Below are 21,733 nucleotides of genomic sequence, written 5' to 3' on the forward strand. Positions count from 1 at the left end.
TGAACTGGGAATTGGGGAACTAGTTATTAAAGATAACTGAATTCAGATAAAGTAGGCGTCTAGAGAATTATCAAAGCACGAATGTATGGAGATACGGCGAGAATATAATACATGGTGTCATTTCCTACATGCATGCATGTATTTGACGAATGATAGTGTTCAATGGGCTAATAGACAAGGATAAATGTTCAATGCGTGTTGGCCATGATCATCACCACACACCCCCCCCCCCCCCCCCCCCCGGTCAATTTAGTTTTACGCCGCTCTGAGAAATATTCCAGCTATATGGCGGGGTCTGTAAATAATCGAATCTGCACCAGATAGTCCAGTGATCGACATCTTGAGCATCGTTCTACGCAATTAATTGGGATTCGTTGACGTGTCAATCAAGTCAACGAGTCTGGATCCTCGATCCGGTTAGTCGCCTCTTACTATGGGTTACTGCAGATAAATTCTAACTAGGATCTTAATGGGTTCACGCATCTGCGTCAATACCCATCCAATAAGATTCATACCACTACGGCATGTTTTTATTTCCTTATTGTCTACCCAACACACTCGGCGTATGCGTATTCAAGTGTTTCAGTTCGGATTCTAGTGATTTAAAGTATTTGTCACCTTATGATTTTCACTGTGCGAAAAATAGGTGTTGGCCTTCTGAAGTACTGTTAGGTTTGATTTACAAAAAAAAAAGACACACAGAAAGTTGTATTTTCTCAAAAGTGGCGAGAAAATATTTTAATTTCTAAAAACATTGTAAATTACCCTGTGCAGACTCTAAGTTGAAAAATATAAGGCGGGAAAATGTGCCATCCCTCGCTTTTGCTAATCTATTACAAACAGATGATGCAGACTCCGATGTTTTTAAATATGGTAAATGCATGAAACGAGAATAATACGATCCGGCATAATCATTATAATCCAGTACTACTACCAATTAACTCTTTAGAATGTTAGACCACACTTCCTGCTTGAAAAACAAAATTCTACATACACAACGAGAATGAGTCGCGAGTACGTCAGCTTCATTACACTCAGCAGAATAACGTTTATCATGGCGTCTTAGCATCAAAATGGTGAAAATCCAGAATTAGTGCAGACTCTACACCAGTGGCGGGCTCCTCCTAACTACGGTAACGATACGACTGTCACAAGTCTATGTTATAGCATAGGAGCTACTATCGTCTTAGCTTTACGCTCGCTTTGGGGAATAGGGCCCTGATGGTGATTCCACCGTGACAAGGGATACACGTGAATAACAGAATAAAGGCATATGAGCCTCCAGGTCCTTCAGTCTAAGTTGTTTTGCTTGAAGTCTTTCTCAGACACCCTGGTCTGAGCAAATGAACAACATTTGCTGCCACGCCTTGCTAGTCAGCTGCTTGTCTGGTTTTCAACAAAGTGGTTGAGTCCAAACTCAACACACAAGAAACCTACCCCTTGTGTTCCAGTTGTGGTTTTCGATATGTCAGGACCATGGGCTTCCTCATAGTGGTAAACATCTGGGACATCTGGATAGCTCACACTAGAGCAGTTCTCACATTTTGAGCTGATAAAACTGTAAGAATGTTGGAAGAGAGGTTAAACTAACCTACTCACACGTTCAATCATTCAGATATCATATCTGAGCTTTTACTACGAGGCTTCTTCTCAGGTGAACAAACATCTAGCTGCGTGTCATAGAACGTTGCCAATGCCTGAACAGACCTGGTTGGTGTTTTCACCATTACATGTTGCCTCTTCTTGATAGGTGGTTTCACCTTGGCGGGTTTAGGCTCCTCTTTGTCTCGTGTTTCACGGCTGTTGGTATTGTCATTAGTTCCACAGACAGGTCCAGTAACAGTAGCCATTGAGTACACTTGTTGAGCATTTTGGGTTTCCACCACGGTTTCCGGATAACTTAAACATTTTTGTAGAACCGCCTTTACTTTCTGCTCCGACGCTCCAATTTTAGAAACAGGCATTATCGGGATGTCGTATATCTGAGACGTGCTGTCAGGCCTAGTCATGACGGTGCCTAATGCGTATACAGGTTCATCTCCACCCTGACCTATCTCTCCACCAACATTTGAACTGACCCGAACATTGTTAATACACATGTTTTCGTCACTGTCAGAACTGAATGTTTCATAATCCCTGCTGTCGTCCTTCACAACAGATTCTGATAGCTGCATGGCGCTATTAGGATCCGTGGCTACTGCATAAACCCCTGTCTTCCCAACGTCAGTTTTTACCAACGTTTGGACCATAGATGGGCCGTGGTACGGAGAAGTTGTTGGCGTTAAAGGTGGCAGAGCTTCTAGTCCATGGGGAATGACTACGTCATATTGATGGTTGAGGACTTTTGGCTTGGGTTTGTGGTTCAGATGGTTGTAGCTGTACTCTGTACTTTCAATACTAGTATTCAACGAGGCGTTAGGCTGACATCTCATTGACGTCGCTTCATCTATGCCCAAAGCGCCACCTATTTGGTCATAACAGCTTGCTCTTTCCTGAGTAGGTTCTTTACTTATGTCTTGGTCATCCACGATTGCATAGGCGTAAGCGTCATCAAGGTCAAACTCAACGCCATAATCGCTGTGATATCGGGCAACGGGATTCTTGTAGCGAGTCCTTCGCTTCGACACCCACCGAGGGAGCTTTAGACCTCTGAAAAGAAAGAATATTTTAATTTTCACTTTGGAAGGTATCATGTTCAGCGACGACAGCCAATGCGATCTCATTTTACAGTAGTGTTGGGGGCCATGGGTTGATGTGTCCTTTGTGTTCGTTTATGTTCCCTGAGCTCAACGTTCGAGGGGAACATGAATAGACATAGAGGGTACAGGGAACGTCGGGGACATGGGTTGTTGTATCCTCTATGTTTGGTTATATCCCTTGAACACGATGATCCTCTGCCGCCCCATAGGGTCAGGGGAACATAAGCAAACATCGAGGGTACATCAACCCATGGACCCTGAGGGACCACTGAAAAATGTATTTCTTACGATAAACCTCAATGTTAGTTTCAAACGGTATGAGGCAAGCGTATTGGATCACAACAAGGGGTCCCGGAGGTCCAGGTCGAACACTACTAACATCTAGACTCGATAACTTATGGCATCAAACAACATTCACTCACTCACTATAGATACGTACCTTATCCACACGCAGTACATCAGGAGAAAAACAACAAACGACGATGCAACGATTGCGATGGCGCACTGGCCGGCTGCATCAGCTGCAACATCGAATTTGAATTCAAGTAACATGTTTCTAAGTACGTAATAACATAAAAGTGGGTGAGTGTGATTTAACGTCGTTTTTGCAATATTGCAGCAATAACAAGAACACCAGAAATAGGTGTTTCACCGAAACCCATCAGTCAGTTCACTGAATCGTTCATGGATCTATTAATTCATGCATTCACGTATGTAGGCATTCATTCTTAATATTCAAATCATCATATGCCCTCAATGTGCCATGTTCGGTGCGTCTGTTGTCCGGGTGCAAGAAAGGCGGAAACATTTCTATCAAGGGTTCAGATATATGGGGAACAGAAACAGAAATGTTTTCAGGGTAGTTTGGATACATCTGTATCAGGGCAAACACAGTCGTACTTCTGACTTATAAACACAGGCTAGAGGCCGATGTGATATATTAAAGTATATTGATGCAAGGCCAAACCACATCCTCTTTTCAATGGCTGTGAGTCTCTCATCGGAAAATTTAGGTCTTCAACCCATATCATCCCATCTAACATAACGCAAACAACCCAGAATGTGTACTTTTCCGAGGGGTCCTCATTTAATGTGAATTCTGAAAAACGGGGTTCTAACATGGAGTTATTCAGGACAGGCGAGATCACATGTTCATACAGATTTGTCTTTGAGTAAATAGTGCCACAACGAAGAAGTAGAGAGAGCGTCTTACCTGTGCTTGAAGCCGTCTCTCTCTCTGGAGGGAGCATCATCAATATGACAACCCCTACACGATATATACGCTCCCTCCCACTGGATTCTACAGGGCGTACAAACACGCGCTTGTAATGAAACTGTAACTTATTTTAAGACGGAAGGACAGTGTTTATCGTTATTTCGGGTTTCGAATTGTTCTCTTATCTTCCTTGTATAAACAAAGCTCATGATTTCGACGTTAGAACGCCAAATAACTGCAACTTATGCGGTTTCAGGACAGTCAACAAGTCAACTGACCAGTGACTCACCTGACACATGCCTAGTTAGTTTTTCGACAAGTATAGGGATGTCATGAGTTGGACTGTAAGTACATGTTAGGTTCTTGATCGTGTAATCGTTCCTACCTCCATCCCTCCCTCTTTCACTTTACTTACTCTTTCACCCATTCATTCTCTCTTCGCTCTTTCACGGACTTCTTCACTCCTTCACCTGCTAACTCCTTCATTCACTCCTTCATTGACTGACAGACGGACTCACCCACTCACTGTCTCAGTCACTCAGTCGCTCACTCATACTCTCATACTTAAACATTCTAGATTGTTTTTGACAAAAACGGGTTACAGCGACCACGCCTAAGTGGAAGGTCGGAAGTTAACACCCTTTTATCTTAATACTGCACAATGATGTTCCATTCTTCCCCTTTCCACCGCTTCCTTGTTTCGAAGGCTTAATTGTTGGCAATGTTTGCTACACTTATCGATCGTGAAATATACCATGAGGCGCCATGTTGACGACGGCTTGCCGTCTGTTTCGACGACGCCAGACACGAAGAGTGAGTGAGTTTAGTTTTACGCCACACTCAGCAATATTCCGGCTATCTGTACATAGTCTGAACCAGACAGTCAAGTGATCAACAGCATGAATATCTATCTATGCAATTAGGTCAACCAAGTCAGCGAGCCTGACCACCCGGTCCCGTTAGTCTCCTCTTACAAGAATGCGCTACTGAGGGCCAGTATTCTAATCCGGACCTTTATGGGTCCCAGACACGAGCAAACCCAACAAGGAAGTGCAAAGAGAATGATGACTCACTGACAAATGTGACGCTGTGGACATATTTGACAATGCCGTGATTTTTAAGTGGAGACTCAACACTAATCATTGATATATTTACGTAAGTTTGTCAGTAGAACTGGAAATTATGTAGGAATTTTCATTATTTATCTATACATCTGTAAATTTCAGAAGCTGAAGACTACGGAAAATGGCCCATGCCGCACTTGATAGCATTATGAGTGGACACGTTATGAGCACATGCCAACTGGATACATGTTGAAATACTACTACATATAGTAGTTAGAAACGGCAGTGACATGATTGTTTACAATGCGCATATATAGTCTGTTGGCAGTGAAAACGTACCGGTGAATTTCACTTTAAAGAAAAGAGTACATGTATTTGTCAACCTTGTCAACTGAACATGTAAATCTCAAAATTAGGATAACAGTTGCTTATCAAACGAACATAGATTCAAATCGCTATTTATGTTTGTATTTATGCTTCTGTTTACTTTAATGCTGGTTTTAGCACTATGTGATATCACACCAAAATGGGCGGGAAGACCCGGGAATCGAGCCGTATGTATGTATGCATGTATGTATGTATGTATGTATGTATGTATGTATGTATGTATGTATGTATGTATGTATGTATGTATGTATGTATGTATGTATGTATGTATGTATGTATGTATGTATGTATGTATGTATGTATGTATGTATGTATGTGTGTGTGTGGGGGGGGGTGCGTGCGTGCGTGCGTGCGTGCGTGCGTGCGTATGTGTGTGTGCCTGCGTGCGCGCGCGTGCCTTGGTGCACACACAAACTGCAACTGGGTAATTTGGTTCACTGAACAATGATGATGACTGGACGCTGCCTCATGGCAAGTGCAGTGTTTAGCGGCGTCTGACAGTGAATAATTACTTTTTCAAGTAACTTGAGTGAATGGGTGCTCATTGATTTCATGGGGTCGATTCATATAACAGTACCAGTGTCGCAATCCGAAAAACCTTTGTAGAGATACAATATTCTTAGCCTATGATGCACTCTAGAGTTACGACAGTTCGCAGCGTCACGGACGCTTAGTGCATCGGAATCCTGTTTTTTTTCACATGTATTTGAAGTCATGGTAATGCTTATGATCTCTTTTATAGAGATTTTCGAGATTTTTCATTTAATGGACACGTTTGCTTCCTGGCTTTATAGTTCAGCTACAACTTAGATAGAGACAGGTTACACGCATTCATTATTTACGTCATATAAAGAACAAAGAATTTGCTGTGACCTATCATGACGTGTCAAGCAGTCATATTATTCCAAATTCTAAATGCCTTTCTGCGTTGGGGTTCTTAAATGACACAATCCTTTTTCTCGGAAGGGTCAGACATGACGTCGTGTTTCAGTATTCAACTCGCACGCTTTCATTCGTGTTCTAGCGTCTTTAAGGAGGTCCGTTTCACAGGGAAGGTGGCAATACGAAGTATTTCCTGTTTCGGGGTTTAATATAGCTGAGACATTGTGACTATTGCATTGTAGTCAAAATATGCGCATTGCGAAGGATAACAATATACCGATGAACAACTTCTCTCACAGTTTTTTATCTACAGTGTGTGTGCTTCCTTACTGCCCGAAATTCTAAATGCTCTCAAAGAATTCAGTGCGGCTGTTCGATATATTTCGATTATGTCCTTCAGCAACTGATGGACCTGCTTGGTGGTATGGTGTTTGGATCTCTCACTCAGTGACAACATGGCATGAATTCCCGTTTCTCCTAGTCATAAAATACAGCTAACTCATTCACTCTTTTAAGTATTATGAAAGCTCAAGAGCTTTCAAGACAAAGGCTTATCATTTGTGTCCTGCGCTGACCGTTTATAATCACGTCATGTAGTACATAGATTATTATCCCCCTTGATGGAGGGTCATTAATGCTAGATTGTTAATGAATTCCCCTATCCCATCTTAAACTTCAAACCTATCTCTTATATGTGTGGTCCCCTTACGTTGATACGGCAGATAGCATGATGAGTGAGTAAACATTTAACGTCACCTCGGCAATATATCAGAAATATAGTTAGTACAAAGATACTGGATTTCAGCACTAGAATGCGTCTTTACGCAGCAAAGGTATCCTGTCTGTTTATTTATAGTGTTATCTCTTACAGGGTGTTCTATACATTCAGGAAAAAACTTTCCACCTAATAAAATGTTTGAAGGTCTTCACTTTCCCTCATCCCAACCGGACGTTACATTCTTATTTCAGGTCTGTTTGTTTGTAGAAAAAATAAACAAAAATCACAAGAACGTTATCCTGAATATTATTGGCGGAAGGAAATAAAATACGCATGGCAAATTGATCTGGAGGAATCGACATTTCGTATAGAGAAACGCAAATTCTCTGGAAATGTGCTGGAACCTTGTAAACTCACCAATACATATACCATTGATTTCCTTATTATATATGCTTTATTGTTACGATGAATACAATGATATAATATGTGAAAAACAATAAAAAAATAAGCATGACCTGTTGTCAAAGCTGCAACATGTATTATGGCGACAAACGTCTTAAATAAATTTTGAGATATATAATCATTGTTAAAACAAATATAATACAAGATAATGTTTTGTATATTACAAATATATCTAATTCGTTTCCTCCTTTCATTTTTACTAATGTATCAGTCGCATCACCACATGCGGAGAAGGAAAATATTGTCACTAAAACACATCAGCGATGTTTGCCTTTGAAGGAAACTGAGGGGATCTTCCATTATTGTTACTAGTAAGGATTCTAATACATTTCTGTAATATCGTAAGTATTACTGATGTGTTCAGTGGGCGTCTTTTGTTTGAGATGATCATACCAAGCATCAGCTGGTCTGGAGCCTGCTAGCTCCATTGGTTTAGCTACTGACGCTGTTGTGTCATACGTTCCAGACAGGGGAGATAATCCTTGACCCAAATGGTTGTATATATCTGTTGGGTTGGATCCATTATTGCCCATCATTGATTTAGCTGCTGACGCTGTTGTGTCATACGTTCCAGACAGGGGAGATACTCCTTGACCCAAACGGTTGTATATATCTGTTGGGTTGGATCCATTATTGCCCATCATTGATTTAGCTGCTGACGCTGTTGTGTCATACGTTCCAGACAGGGGGGATACTCCTTGACCCAAATGGTTGTATTCATCTGTTGGGTTGGATCCATTATTGCCCATCATTGATTTAGCTGCTGACGCTGTTGTGTCATACGTTCCAGACAGGGGAGATACTCCTTGACCCAAATGGTTGTATTCATCTGTTGGGTTGGATCCATTATTGCCCATCATTGATTTAGCTGCTGACGCTGTTGTGTCATACGTTCCAGACAGGGGAGATACTCCTTGACCCAAATGGTTGTATTCATCTGTTGGGTTGGATCCATTATTGCCCGTCATTGATTTAGCTGCTGACGCTGTTGTGTCATACGTTCCAGACAGGGGAGATACTCCTTGACCCAAATGGTTGTATTCATCTGTTGGGTTGGATCCATTATTGTCCATCATTGATTTAGCTGCTGACTCTGTTGTGTCATACGTTCCAGACAGGGGAGACAATCCTTGACCAGTATGGTCGTATTCATCTGTTGGGTTGGATCCATTATTGCCCATCATTGATTTAGCTGCTGACTCTGTTGTGTCATACGTTCCAGACAGGGGAGACAATAGTTGACCAGTATGGTTGTATTCATCTGTTGGGTTGGAATCGTTATTGCTCATCACTGCATATTCCTTGGTTTCGAGTAAGAAATATGTATTTGAATCAGGTACGTGATTGGAAGTTGCATAATCATAATTACTCGCAAGATGTTGCCGCAAGTCATCGATTTCGTCATAACTGCACTGTTGTGGGCTATTCGCAGCTGTGTGTGTCGTTTTTCTATTCCCATCCAGAGTTGTCCTCCTTGGGATCTGGGGGATGGGTTTTTCATCAATTTTCCTAAGGATAAAAAAAAATGACTTTTAGGTACAAATACCAAACGGAATGTTATCTAATTACAATGCATATTTGAAGTACATTTCATTTAAACGTCATCATCGTGACGATCAGTGGACAACCTTCGATAAGCATTCACTTCAAGCTAACCAGAAAAAGGATTGTAATCGCAATATCGTTTTGTCATCAGTGTTTCATAATTCACGATAAGTTTTAGAAATTATAGGTAAGATATTTTTAGCACATTTACAGGTTAAATTTCAAGCATCAATGACCAAGATAACGATTAATGTCCTATTTTGACATTGACGTTTTGTCTATGTGTGCCTTTGGAGGTACCAATATATAGGATCGTTTTTATTCGCCTTCTAGCAGGCACTGGTTCTTAACTCTTAGTTAATAATCACAAGTGTAGCAGAAAAACTGGAGAGTAAACTGTATCTGTCATTTCTATGTATATACCTGTTTCTCCAACACCAGAAGAATGCAAAAACCATTGCTGCAAATAGAAGTGCTCCAACAACGGCAGCTGCAATAACGCCAGTCCTGGTGAGGTCTGTAATTAAAACAGTATTTTGTAATAAACTTTAAATCTATCAGATACTGCTGTATATTTGTGTTGTTTTTGGTGAGTGAGTGAGGTTATGGTTTTATGCAGCTTTAGTCAATATTCCAGCGACATCGCTGGGTGGCTATGGGGTGGGGTGTCACAAGTAAAAGGTCTTACAAACTTTATACCGACTTGTGGAATCGAACCCGTGTGTTCTCATGACGAGCGAATGCTTTAACTACTTGGCTACCCTTTGTTTTTAGTGTGTGAGTGAGGTTTTAGTGTTACCCTACGGTTGCCAACATTCAAGCAATATCGCTGTGGGTGACACCAGAAAGGGGCCTTAAGCACTCTGTACCAGTGTGAGGAGTCTCACCAGGGTTTGGGGTGTGACGATCAAACGCTCTGACTAGACACCTCACCGATTCGTTTCTGTTTATTGTATCTTAGGTACAATGTATGCATATTTATCATATTAGATGTCTAATGTATCAGGTTTGTTACATATCCTTTGCAAGGCGAATGAATGAATTGTAGTGAGTAGTTGTAGCAGAAAGCAGTATTCCCAGTATTACGTGATGGCCATCTGTAAATATAGATCGTCCACAACAGAAGGTAGGTCACCTTCTTCGGACCACAGGGACTTACGTTACCTTTCCCACCTTCATGGACCCTAGTTTATTTACAGCATCCCTTCAGCTGCTGTCTTACTATTAGTAACACAACCCCAAGCAACGTATTATATTCATAGTTGTCTAGAACGCTTTTGACTGCAGTGGCTATAAGAAGGCAAACATTTCATTCCTGATTGTCCTGTAATGAATATCACGAACACTGACCGACGCAACATGGACGCGATGATCTTCACAAGGAAGTCACTTAGGTTTACTGTTTCTATACGTCACCTGGCGTATACGTATCCAACCCCCATCTCCTCGGTCATGGCTGGGTCAATACAGTAGGTATAGCTAGCTTTACCTCGCTTTTAGCAATATTCCAGTAACGTCAAGGCAGGGGACAGAAATGGGTTTCCCGCATGCGGATGAATCGAACCCGGGCCCTTGGTGTGACGCGCGAACGCTTTAAACAGTAGACAATCAAACCCCCTACAAGTAGAAACAAACATTGATTTGTCTGTAAAGCCACATGGTCGAAAGTAACAGAAAACTCCAATAGTAAGTTATGAACGTTTTTGTATTGTGAGATTATCTCAAACATGTTTGTCAGAAGTGTTACCTGTTGTGCCTGGACTCTCTGTGCTGCTTCTCTCTGTCACGGTGACTGTGAAAACAGTGACGACGTCGTTAGATAGTTCCTACACACTGGGCCACGAGGAGTTCATTACTTGTTTACAAAGTAACGAGGTGTGCACTATTTGACTACAGAGTAACGTAACGTTCATTTACTTTTTTGAAAATGGGTTTCACATGCGGTTAATCGAACCCGGGCCCTTGGTGTGACGCGCGAACGCTTTAAACACTAGACAATCAAACCCCCTACAAGTAGAAACAAACATTGATTTGTCTGTAAAGCCACATGGTCGAAAGAATCAGAAAACTCCAATGTTAAGTTATGAACGTTTTTGTATTGTGAGATTATCTCAAACATGTTTGTCAGAAGTGTTACCGGTTGTGCCTGGACTCTCTGTGCTGCTTCTCTCTGTCACGGTGACTGTGAAAACAGTGACGACATCGTTAGATAGTTCCTACACACTGGGCCACGAGGAGTTCATTACTTCTTTACAGAGCAACGAGAGTGCATTAATTGTTTACAGTGCAACGAGTTCATTACTTGTCTAATATAGTAACGAGGAGTGAACTACTTGTCTACAGAGTTTACAGAGTAACGTCCTTTAATTTCAACGGAGTAGCAGGTTGAAGTTCGAATCTAGAATCCGTGGTTGGTTGATTATCGTGATACTACAAAGGATACTCATTCCACAAGAGCGCCTTTAAATATCGATCTAGAAGTGAATAAATATATTATCGCTAACAGATACATTTTGGCGGGCTTATATTATTGTGTTCGTGTTAGTCTAGTTTGAGTACGATTATCTTACGTCCCATAGGGATAGTTACATGCATGTATACGAAGTCAATACAGAAAGTTCCCCGTTGAGGGGATAAGGTGATTTCGTTGGCACAACCAACGAATGTGAACTGGAATCTTGCTTTTAAGCTCTGGCAGTTTTTTATACCGCAGTTTAATAATGGAAAGATGTCCTCAAGCCTCCCTTTCTCTTTAAGGTGATAAAATCAAAATATTGTTAAAAGTGTCTTCCAAACCAGCCCAGTCTATTTATTTTGACAAAAATAGACTCAACAGGAAATACCGACAGTCCTGCTGTTTCATCAAAATCTGACATCATGACTTAAAAGGAAGACACAACATATCGCACTATAACCTTTGCCAATTCAGCTGTCAATAATTCTAGATGATATAGACATTATTATATGCGCAATGATGTTGTTACCTGTTGTGGATGCCCTCTCCGTTCTACTCGCTACTGTCACAGTACCAGGCTAGCTATTCTCGAAACGTTCGTAGCCCTACGAAGTTCTTAAGCCCATTCTTAACACATTGGCTACGACCAAAGTTAAGAATTCTATGGCTACGAACGTTTCGAGAATTGTCGCTGTCGTAAGACACAATGATTGCTTTCACAATCAAGGCTTTTAGGAACACATTCCGTTGCATTCAGAGTTACGATCCTATACTTTCTTTGCTGAGTAGCAGGTTCGAAATTCGCATTTGTTATTATTAATTCAGAGCATTATACATGGCTATGGGTGTCACTAAATAGGTCACGTCTACAAATCATTTTCGAAACTCTCTGGTTTTCCGCTATCACGTCTTGATATAAGTGACAAACCACTGATGCTCAATTTGGCAATTCATTCGAGTTAGAGCTGTAAAATAGGATTATACATCCGAATCAAACATTCCTTAAATAATGTCTGTGTCAGGCTTGTAACACAAGACTTTATAGACATATTTGCATTATATTTGCATAACCTTAAACAACCCTTCATATTAAAATACTATCCTACGCAATCAAACACAATCCTAAAAACACAGCACAACCCTACATAACCAAACATAATCGTATGGCATCAGAGAAGACGCTTGCCTAAACAATGAAGTACAATCATTAACGTGAACCTAATATGGTGTCATGTGAACCTAATATGGTGTCATGTGAACCTAATATGGTGTCATGTGAACCTAATATGGTTGCATGATCCCCAGGCAGTTGAAATTGAAAATACTATGCGCCGTTGTGATGGACATCCAATGAATGATCCAACGCCATTGAGCAGTTGAACTGGCTCACTGGATATCGGCGCTATACAAGTGTCTACAACATATGTTTTCACTTTCTTAGTAAAGTAAAAATTCTAGTACTTTTTTGGGGTCGAGCCCCATCCGGGATTCGAACCCTCATCCTCAGATGCAGGTGGGACTCAACCCCAATATGTCAACGACTATGAATCAGGATATGTGTCGTGGAAACCAAAGTCTGATTTCACAATATCGATCATAAACAATGAGACACATAGAAGATACTAAACGATAGTAAACGACGACTAAACGAGTTAATGATGTGGTATCAAACGAGCGAAAGTGAGTTTGATACTACATCTTTCACGAGTTTAATAAAAAATGGCATTTCAGGGAAGCGAGTTTCGTATTCTGTTTAGTACTCGCCAACATAAATTCATAGAAACTGCGGCTTCACTGCCTACAGTGTGAGGACTCTCATCTTTACATGAGTAAGGCAAGGTCCAGTACCACTGCGACAGCAGCATTAGCCTGACGTCATAACTGTGAATCACGATGACGTCATAGCGGTATTACACTAGTGTAATATTGCTGTAAAAATATTACACTGCAGTATCTTCTACGGGATAGTAATAATTGATCAAATGTAAACAAAGTTGTTTGGCCTAACAATACACTTTGATGATCACACTGAATTGTCGCACTTTGAAATAAATATATATCCAAACTCACCCCTTGGTGAAATCAGTGTAGCAGTGCACTTGATGAACACGCTGCTTGTGGCTGAAATATTAATGCATGCATGGAACCAATGACAATTCATAATTAACTGTAGATGTCCTTGCTGAGTCTGATTTTACACGGGATTGGTATGCATGTCAAAATAAAATCGTTTTTTTTTTATGAAGCAAACGATTGCATTTAAAGAACAAAATCAAATTTGATCTTGGGATGAATTTACTACTAGATCGTTTGGCAAATTTGTTTATAATAAATCTTTCCCACATTAAGATACTGAGGATGAATGTTTTGCATTAGCGTTCATATCAATGAGGTAGTGCTGCTTTATTCTGTAAGACAAGGAATACATCCATTAATGCGCAAATATTTGTGAATGTCAGGTGCAACCGATGGGACAGGAAATGCTTACCCTTATAGCGAGCACCTGGTGTCATCACTGATATTTTCGGAGATTAATTCATATAATCCTCACACAATTCTCATCCCTGCACCTAACGGAATTCGTTTCTGAAGACAGTCACCAACTTATACTTTCGCAATGATTTTGCACATTTAAAGACTGTATACTTACAAGTGATTCCAAGCCATACAACCGACCGTGGATCTTCCTTAACTTGAAGTGTAATGAATAACTGTCCAGGTGATTGAATAGTTTTGAGCTGTTTGTATGGCTCAATCACGTCGACGCAGGTGTATGGTTTCCCACTAATTGTCAGTAGGGAACATCTTGTAGGGTCATTCCCATCTCCAAGACGCATATCAAGAGCGGTTATATTTATAGGCATCTGTGACTGAATTTCACATGTATACGTGCGATTGTTCCTGCTTACTGTATGCTTGCGCATAATAGATGTTTCAGATGCACTCCATCCTGAGGCTTCAGCGATGGGTATAATTGAATTTCCTGTAACAGAGGAATGTTCTGGGAATGACTTCAATCTTCACAAACTGTTTTGTATGGATTTGTAAAATTTTATTTCTATTCTGTTAACATTTTTCAAAACATAACTGGTCGTCATTTCTTGATGAAAACATATAATCCTACTGACAATATAGCCTCTTGAAGCATAACCTATGGACCTGAGGCAACAGATTTCGTTTTTCACACGCTGTCTTCACAACGTGTTCCGTAAATATTTATCATGAATATGTACAAACTGATCCGTTTTGGGCCATGGATAATTATTTTGTTTTACGATTTTGATGATTATTTAGCCATCACCTTCCGAAATAATTATTACACCTGATACAACAGATAAGTATCAGGTTTTTTATTCCGATACTGCTGGTGAATTTAACAATGTAGTCATGTAAATTGTTACATGAAGAGGGAGGTCATCTATGCACTGTTAAACTACAGTATTATTTCATTATCTAATGTAATCGTAATCGTAAATTTAAGTGTTTCTGAAAACACACATACCATCAATGCACCGATATTTGACAACGGAGAATATAGCTCCTACACTCCCCCGAGGAGCCTGATACCCACACTGGCTCTCTGTAGAACAGTTGTCGTAGAGGGAGATGAGCTCGGTAGTGTTGAAGTTCTCCTTTCTCCTGCTTACTGTCACATTATCGGGATTTACTTCTTGGCAGTGACTGATGCCTGCACTACACTGTCTATTGAAGGTGAAGTAGGCGTCAACGATGGCGATCTTCTGGGAGCGCATGCAACTGATGCTGTGCTTGGTGCAGTTAAGCCCAGCAGCCCCATAACACGCTTTACTCATCCGAATATCTACATGGAGAAATATTTTGTCATTTAGTAGGTTTCTAAAACAGTATTCAATACAGCGCGTTAGGCTTATACTGAGTGAGTTAGTCTTGTGACATTAGTTCAGGTTTGTGGAAATTACAAACACATTTCAGTTGCAAGTAAGGGTAGGGCAAGTATAACTTTAGATTGACATGATGTGACTAAATGCCAGTGCAAACTAATTATTAAATTATCGTGATGCCCAAATTCGCCTCTGTTAAAATGGAACTCATTCATATCAAAACAAAATCAAAACATGTCCATGTCATCAGATTTTTACATCCGTGACTTTACTATACATCGGTTTTGACTTGAATAACTATCAGTTTAGGGACAGGCAATTTTTTATAAAATTCCTTCCTCTTGTGGACTGACTATTTGACTGACAATAGCTAGCGAAAGACATTCCAAGTAAGGCATAGAACATCTACACTATATCAGTTTTGGGACAGGCAATTCCTTAAAATTCCGTCCTCGTGTGGACTGACTATTTGACTGACAATAACTAGTACTCTGCATTCATACTTTCCGGTAGTTGGAGCCGTGACGATTTACATCTGCCAGGGGAATACATAAATATCGTGATCTGGACTATCAGTTGCCCGACATTCCGTTTTGTGGACGCCACGGTGGTTGAGGTGTTCGATCTCTGACTTTTAGAGTGTAGGTTCGAACCCCCAATGATACTCAACCCAGTTCACTCGTGAATGCAAACCGATAAACATGTAACACTCAAGAACGATTTAAGTCCACATCTCAACATTGCAATGCTATTTAAAATAACCCAAGCTCCCCCACCCCCACCCCCACCCCCATCACACACACACACACACACACACACACACACACACACACACACACATTATCTACAATTTCAAACATAGGTCAACATATTCTTACTTGCAATAACAATAAGAGTACTGAGGCTGTAGTAAACGTAAATGAATGGACAGGGTGTTAAGGCTTGAAGCAACTGTTATAAACACTGCTAATATTGTGTTAGATACGTAGTTTGAAGAACATACCCATAAGTACGGCACCCTGGAGAAGACACCCTGCCAGGTATATCACACGCCAGGAGATGAAAGTTGTGGCTGACATGAGTATAGCTCTCGACCGTTATACATTCACATACATGTACAAGCACATGTGATACTAGGATATACAGATGGTGCTAACAAGGAAGTAGAAGTTTTGCTGTGGCGAGTCTGCTTAGTTTGGTGACATGAATAAATTGTAATCAGAGTAATCATATCCCATATACGGCCTCCTGTGCGTAAGATCCACATCTATCCGGGTTAGAATTGTTGTCTTCAACAATGCATGCTTGTCGTAAGAGGCGTCTAACCGGATCAGGTGGCCAGGCTCGCTTATTTGGTTCACACATGGCATCATAGCCAAACTGTGTAGATTGATGTTTATGATTTTGAACACATGATGTTTAATCCTGTATTTTGCAGACTGTAGTCATGAAGAGTTGCTGCGTTCAACAACAACCAAAGAAAAAAAATTGTGTGATACTGCAGCCAGAAGTTACGTATGCGTCGCTTCCGTGACTGTCGTCCCATGGCTTGCCTTCCATTGATCAAAGCAAATTGATCCTACACCGTGTTAGAACCTACACCGAAACGTCGCTTTTATCATAACAAATACGTTCTCTGCCATGTTACCCATCCTTACTGCGTCAAAGTCTAAACTACCTCAGTTTCGTACATTCGACTATAACTATAGCAGATATTATTGTGAGCACAGAAATAGGCGTGTCGGAAATGATTAACAGTTAACCTGTCAACACGATTTACCCTATTACACACGGAATAGGATGTACAGAATCAGTTCAAAAGCAGAATCAGCACGCAACCAATTCCAGAACAAACCAATGTTGTCCTAATTTAGAGCGAAAAACTAAGAGATGACAATATCTACAATATCAACAGGACAACTTGAACACGACACAGAGGAATAATGTGTCACTCGTTTAGTCTATCATCACGCAACAGGCTTTCGTGTTGATATCTGTAAATACATCCGGTGGGTCAGGACATGACTCCCTCACTACATCGTCATGGTGTTCCAGTATTTATGGAAACTTGTGATATAATATCTAAACTTCCTTACTTAATTTATGTAACTGACATATGCCAAAATGTATTTTTTTTTTATCTTTATTAAAAAATAAATACTTAGTTATGGTATTAGTAATGTTTAACACATTTTCCATCTCAAGTGGAAACGATTTATAACGAGTGACTACGTATAGGTTTACTCCGGTTTTAGCAATATTCCAGCAATATCACGGCGGTGAACACCAGAAATGGGTTTCACACATTGTACCCATGTTAGGGCCATGACTTGTATAATATAGTTAGTAATGTTATAGCGATGATGCTATTTAACATTTACTGATTAAAATATGAATGCAGAAAAGGCGTGTCCAGGATATGAAGGCTATGTTAGGCTGGCAATATTTCATTAGAACCCTTCGTTTGGACCTCTACCTTGATGCACCAAGAGAGCGTGTGAGTAAGTGAGTATTTATCATCATATCGGCAATATTGCAGCCATATCGTGAAAGCACCAACAGAGGCGTTTAGGGAGAATGTGGCGCCTCCCCAGCGCTGCAGTCTCATGCATTACGCACAATGATCAGGCTTGTGTTTGTGTAACCTAAACAAACAGAAATACACCGAACAATGCACATTGGGCATATTTCAACAAGGAAACACAATCTTAATCATTTTGCTTCTTGTCTGCCATGGACATCTGTATCCTGGTACAGTATACTGCTTTTGTAAAACGGATACGTTCCTCCCGATGTGTTTGGAATGCCATCATCTTTTTGCGAGTTCCTCTAATTCCCAGATGCAGATGCCCTGTCTATATGCATCATTAGTATAATCCATAGCAGGAGTTTATTCTAACGTGGTCATAACCTGTATCTTCCCTTTGGGTATCTCGAAGTGTTGGGCGTACCAGCTGCATGTCAATGTTGTGGCCTGGCGGGTCACACCAATGTGATCATATACACTGGAATGGTTAGGTGGGTTGTAATGGCCAGATACAGTTGCACGAGGAGCTGTCCTCTCATGTTAGTGATCATAGACATTGGATGTGATCATATACACAGGAGTGGGTAGATAGGTTGTTCTGAAACGATACAATTACATGAGGAAATTCTGATCATACCCTTCAGTAAAGACTGATTGATAGATTATAGCCATTGGTGTGCTTACATAGGTTGTAACATGTATACTCCCAAGCAGTGGCCTGAGCTCTTGTGAACATATATACTGTTTTGATAGATGGGTTTCCGTAATCAGGATCAGTTACAGTTACATTGGGAGATGTCGTCTCAGTGATGTGATCATTGTGATTTTTGTGGCTAGGCGGACTGTTACACTCATAAACACTAGCAGTGGCTTGAGCAGTTCTGCCTCGACGGATGTGATCACAGACTATGTTTCCTGCTAGATGGATTGCCACAGTGAGACACAGTTACACGAGGAGATGTCTTCTGACTCATGTGATCACAGAGATTGCTGTGGATAGATTGATTCTGACAATCATGATTACTGAAAATGACCTGAAGAGTTTTGTTGCCATGGTTGTGATCACAGACATTGGTTTGGTTAGATGGGTTGCCACCGTTAGAGGAGACATGAGGAGATGTCTTCTCGAGAATGTTATCATAGACATCAGTGGGGCTAGATAAACTGTTACAGCCATAGCAGTGTTACAGTGGCCCGAGCAGTTGTGTTACCACGGATGTGATCATAGTCACTGCTGTATGTTGAAGTATCTATCACAGGTTCCAGACTGCCCGATTTGTAATCCTTGGTAGAATAACAATACGTGCGTTCTTGCGAGTGCATTTTAGATTCGCCTGTTTCTTTGAGGCTGCCCTGATCAAATCATCCCGAAAAGAATAACCAGGTGGAATTTCACTTATAAAGTGATGTCATGTTCTTTCGATTTCAAATGGGCTTCACACATTGTATCCATGTGGGGGATCGACACCGGATCTTCAGTGTGACAAACGAATCACTAGGCTATATACAGGTGTATAAGTTAATGCCTTCAACCAAACACCAATGCGAAGCTGTTGGGATCGATTATTTGCGGCTCGATACAAGCGCAATACAGTAAATGAAGAATGAAACATTTGTTTGTAAACAACCGTTATTCCGAGTGTAGATCTGATTCAAAACAGAAACTTCACAAAATGTATTTTTTTAAGTAATGAACAATTTCTCGACTCTTCCGAGGCCAACCCACTCAAACCCATCCATTCGTCGTGCAAATGACGTTAGTGCCAAATCAGGTTTTGCACGTGTAGTCAATCACGTGATCTTCGCATCGACGTTTTCTTCATTTGCACGTGTTTGCATTGGCCTCAATAATTTGAAACCACAGCTCTAACGGTACTTGAAATGCCACGATTGTCAAATGTGCAACGTGAACGTGCAGTTGGCATGATGCAAGCGTGTAGATCAGTTATTGACGTAGCAAGAGCAATGGGATGCAGCCGTCGTAAGACTTGCGAGATCGTCTACAACAAACTGGCACCACCTCTGATCGCCCAAGGTCAGATCGTCCACGTGTGAAGTCACGTGCAGAAGACCGTCAAATCGGCTTACGCCACCTACGTGACAGATTTCTGCCGGCTACACGAACCAGGGCTGAGATGTTTAGAGGACTACCATTCTCGACGTCCATATCGTGGGCCAATATTGAAGCCGTTTCACCAACGTCAACGTCTGCTGTGGGCCCGAAGTCACCTCTGATGGAGCCAGAGAGACTGGAATCGAGTCGTCTTTGGCGATGAATCCAGGTTTACCCTCAGATTCGAGGACGGCAGGCATAGATTTTGGAGACGACATCGTGAACGGTATGCCAAATGTTGTCTACAGGAAGTCGACAGACTCGGGGCGGAAGTTGTGGGGTGGGGTGCTTTCTGTGGGAACAATCGTTCCCGACATCCGTGGAAACCTTACAGCTGCTGCTTACTGCGACCAGGTGCTCAACCCTGAACTCGTTCCTTCCATGACAGCTCATGGGCCAGGCCTACAGTTCCAGCATGAAAATGCTCGACTGCATAACGCGAAATTTCCTTCAACGAAATCAACGTCATGGGTCCCCTGACCTTAATCCAATAGACGTTTGGAATGCACTTGGGAGGAGGCTTGGTGGGCTTAGGTATTAACCCCAGAATTTGCAGGAACTTGGTGCTGCCTTGCAAGAGCAATGGCACAGAATCCCCAACCAAGTGTTCACAAGCATCAGGCAGTCGACGAGGAGACGGTTTTTGGCAGTGGTGAATGCGCGGGACGGCCATACACAATATTGAACTGAGAAATTTAGAATTTTTATTTTTGTGACTTGACATTCTGCCTACCCATGTTTTGGAACGGCGGTGTAGCCTAATGGAACTGATTTTGGCACTGTCAGTGTATCGAGTACATCACACAGATCTCAGCAATGAAATAATAATAATTTAACCATCTTACCATCTCGTGTTCTTTTATATTGCCCTGAAGAAAAAAATGTGAATTTTCATTTTTGACTTACGTACCTCCTCAGGAGGACTATGCTTTTCAAAAAGAAAGAAATATGCATATGTAAACATGCAAGAGTCAAATATGTAATATACTGTCATTAATTGTCTATTTTTGACGTTATTACCCATTTCTTTTGAAAATAGATCGTAGCTACCCTGATACATTCCAATCAAGAAAATACATGTATCTCTTGCTTTTCACACTTCCTATACCTTAGTATCAGACCTGGAAAAAATAGTTATTTTCAAGATTTAGAGAAAGCAAAGTGTAGTGTTTGGTTAGCAATCCTAATATGTACGAATCTTTCATCATAACCAGCGGTATTGCGATCTCGGAATTTGTGCCTTTTTCATCACTGAAAGGGTGAGCCACAAGGTACCAATTTAAGCATAAATCATTTCACACACATGTCCTAACCTGAAATACTAGCGTCACACAAAGATGCTTAAGGTCACACAATGCACATGAAGCATCTTTACCAGCCACTAGTTATGCAGTCACACTGTCGATAGAAGGGAATTAAATAGGATCTTTTTGCTCCCCGCCGCAACGCGGAACGGGGTACTATGCATTCAGCAGCGTCTGTCCGCACTTCCGTCCCGTACGTACGTACGTCCCGTTTCTTTTTAACGCGATATCTCATGAACTGTTGTATCCAATGTCTTCAAATGTTGACTGCTTACATTGGTGGAATGTGCAGACAACTGTCAATTTTGTTGTCCTTGGCCTTACTTTCAAGGCCACCGCGACATTTTGACCGCTCTTCAAACTCTTGTTAACGCGATGCCTCTTAAACTGCTGTACCCAATGTCTCCAAATATGGTGACAACCTACATTGGGGGATTACGCAGACACCAGTGGATAGGGGTGACCGTGACCATATTTTCAATATGACCACAACACTTTGTT

The 21,733-nt window shown here is 41.1% G+C and overlaps 2 protein-coding genes across 2 annotated transcripts; both read right to left on the reverse strand.

The window, feature by feature from the left end:
• Positions 1-701: 701 nt before the first annotated feature.
• Positions 702-4,474, reverse strand: LOC137287052 (uncharacterized). Its single transcript, XM_067819164.1, has 3 exons — positions 3,913-4,474; positions 3,139-3,220; positions 702-2,649 (listed from the first exon to the last, which is right to left on the reverse strand). The coding sequence occupies exons 1-3, from the start codon at positions 3,950-3,952 to the stop codon at positions 1,608-1,610; spliced, it is 1,164 nt and encodes a 387-aa protein (XP_067675265.1). The 5' UTR covers positions 3,953-4,474; the 3' UTR covers positions 702-1,607.
• A 2,927-nt stretch (positions 4,475-7,401) lies between these two features.
• LOC137288166 (uncharacterized) lies at positions 7,402-16,467 on the reverse strand. The gene is made up of 8 exons (XM_067820584.1): positions 16,292-16,467; positions 14,931-15,248; positions 14,079-14,411; positions 13,499-13,549; positions 11,111-11,155; positions 10,721-10,765; positions 9,397-9,490; positions 7,402-8,937 (listed from the first exon to the last, which is right to left on the reverse strand). Exons 1-8 carry the CDS (start codon positions 16,365-16,367, stop codon positions 7,749-7,751), a joined length of 2,151 nt encoding a protein of 716 aa, XP_067676685.1. The 5' UTR covers positions 16,368-16,467; the 3' UTR covers positions 7,402-7,748.
• Positions 16,468-21,733: the final 5,266 nt, after the last annotated feature.

The sequence above is a fragment of the Haliotis asinina genome, chromosome 6 (genome assembly GCF_037392515.1).
Source record: "Haliotis asinina isolate JCU_RB_2024 chromosome 6, JCU_Hal_asi_v2, whole genome shotgun sequence".
Classification (NCBI taxonomy): Eukaryota; Metazoa; Mollusca; class Gastropoda; order Lepetellida; family Haliotidae; genus Haliotis; species Haliotis asinina.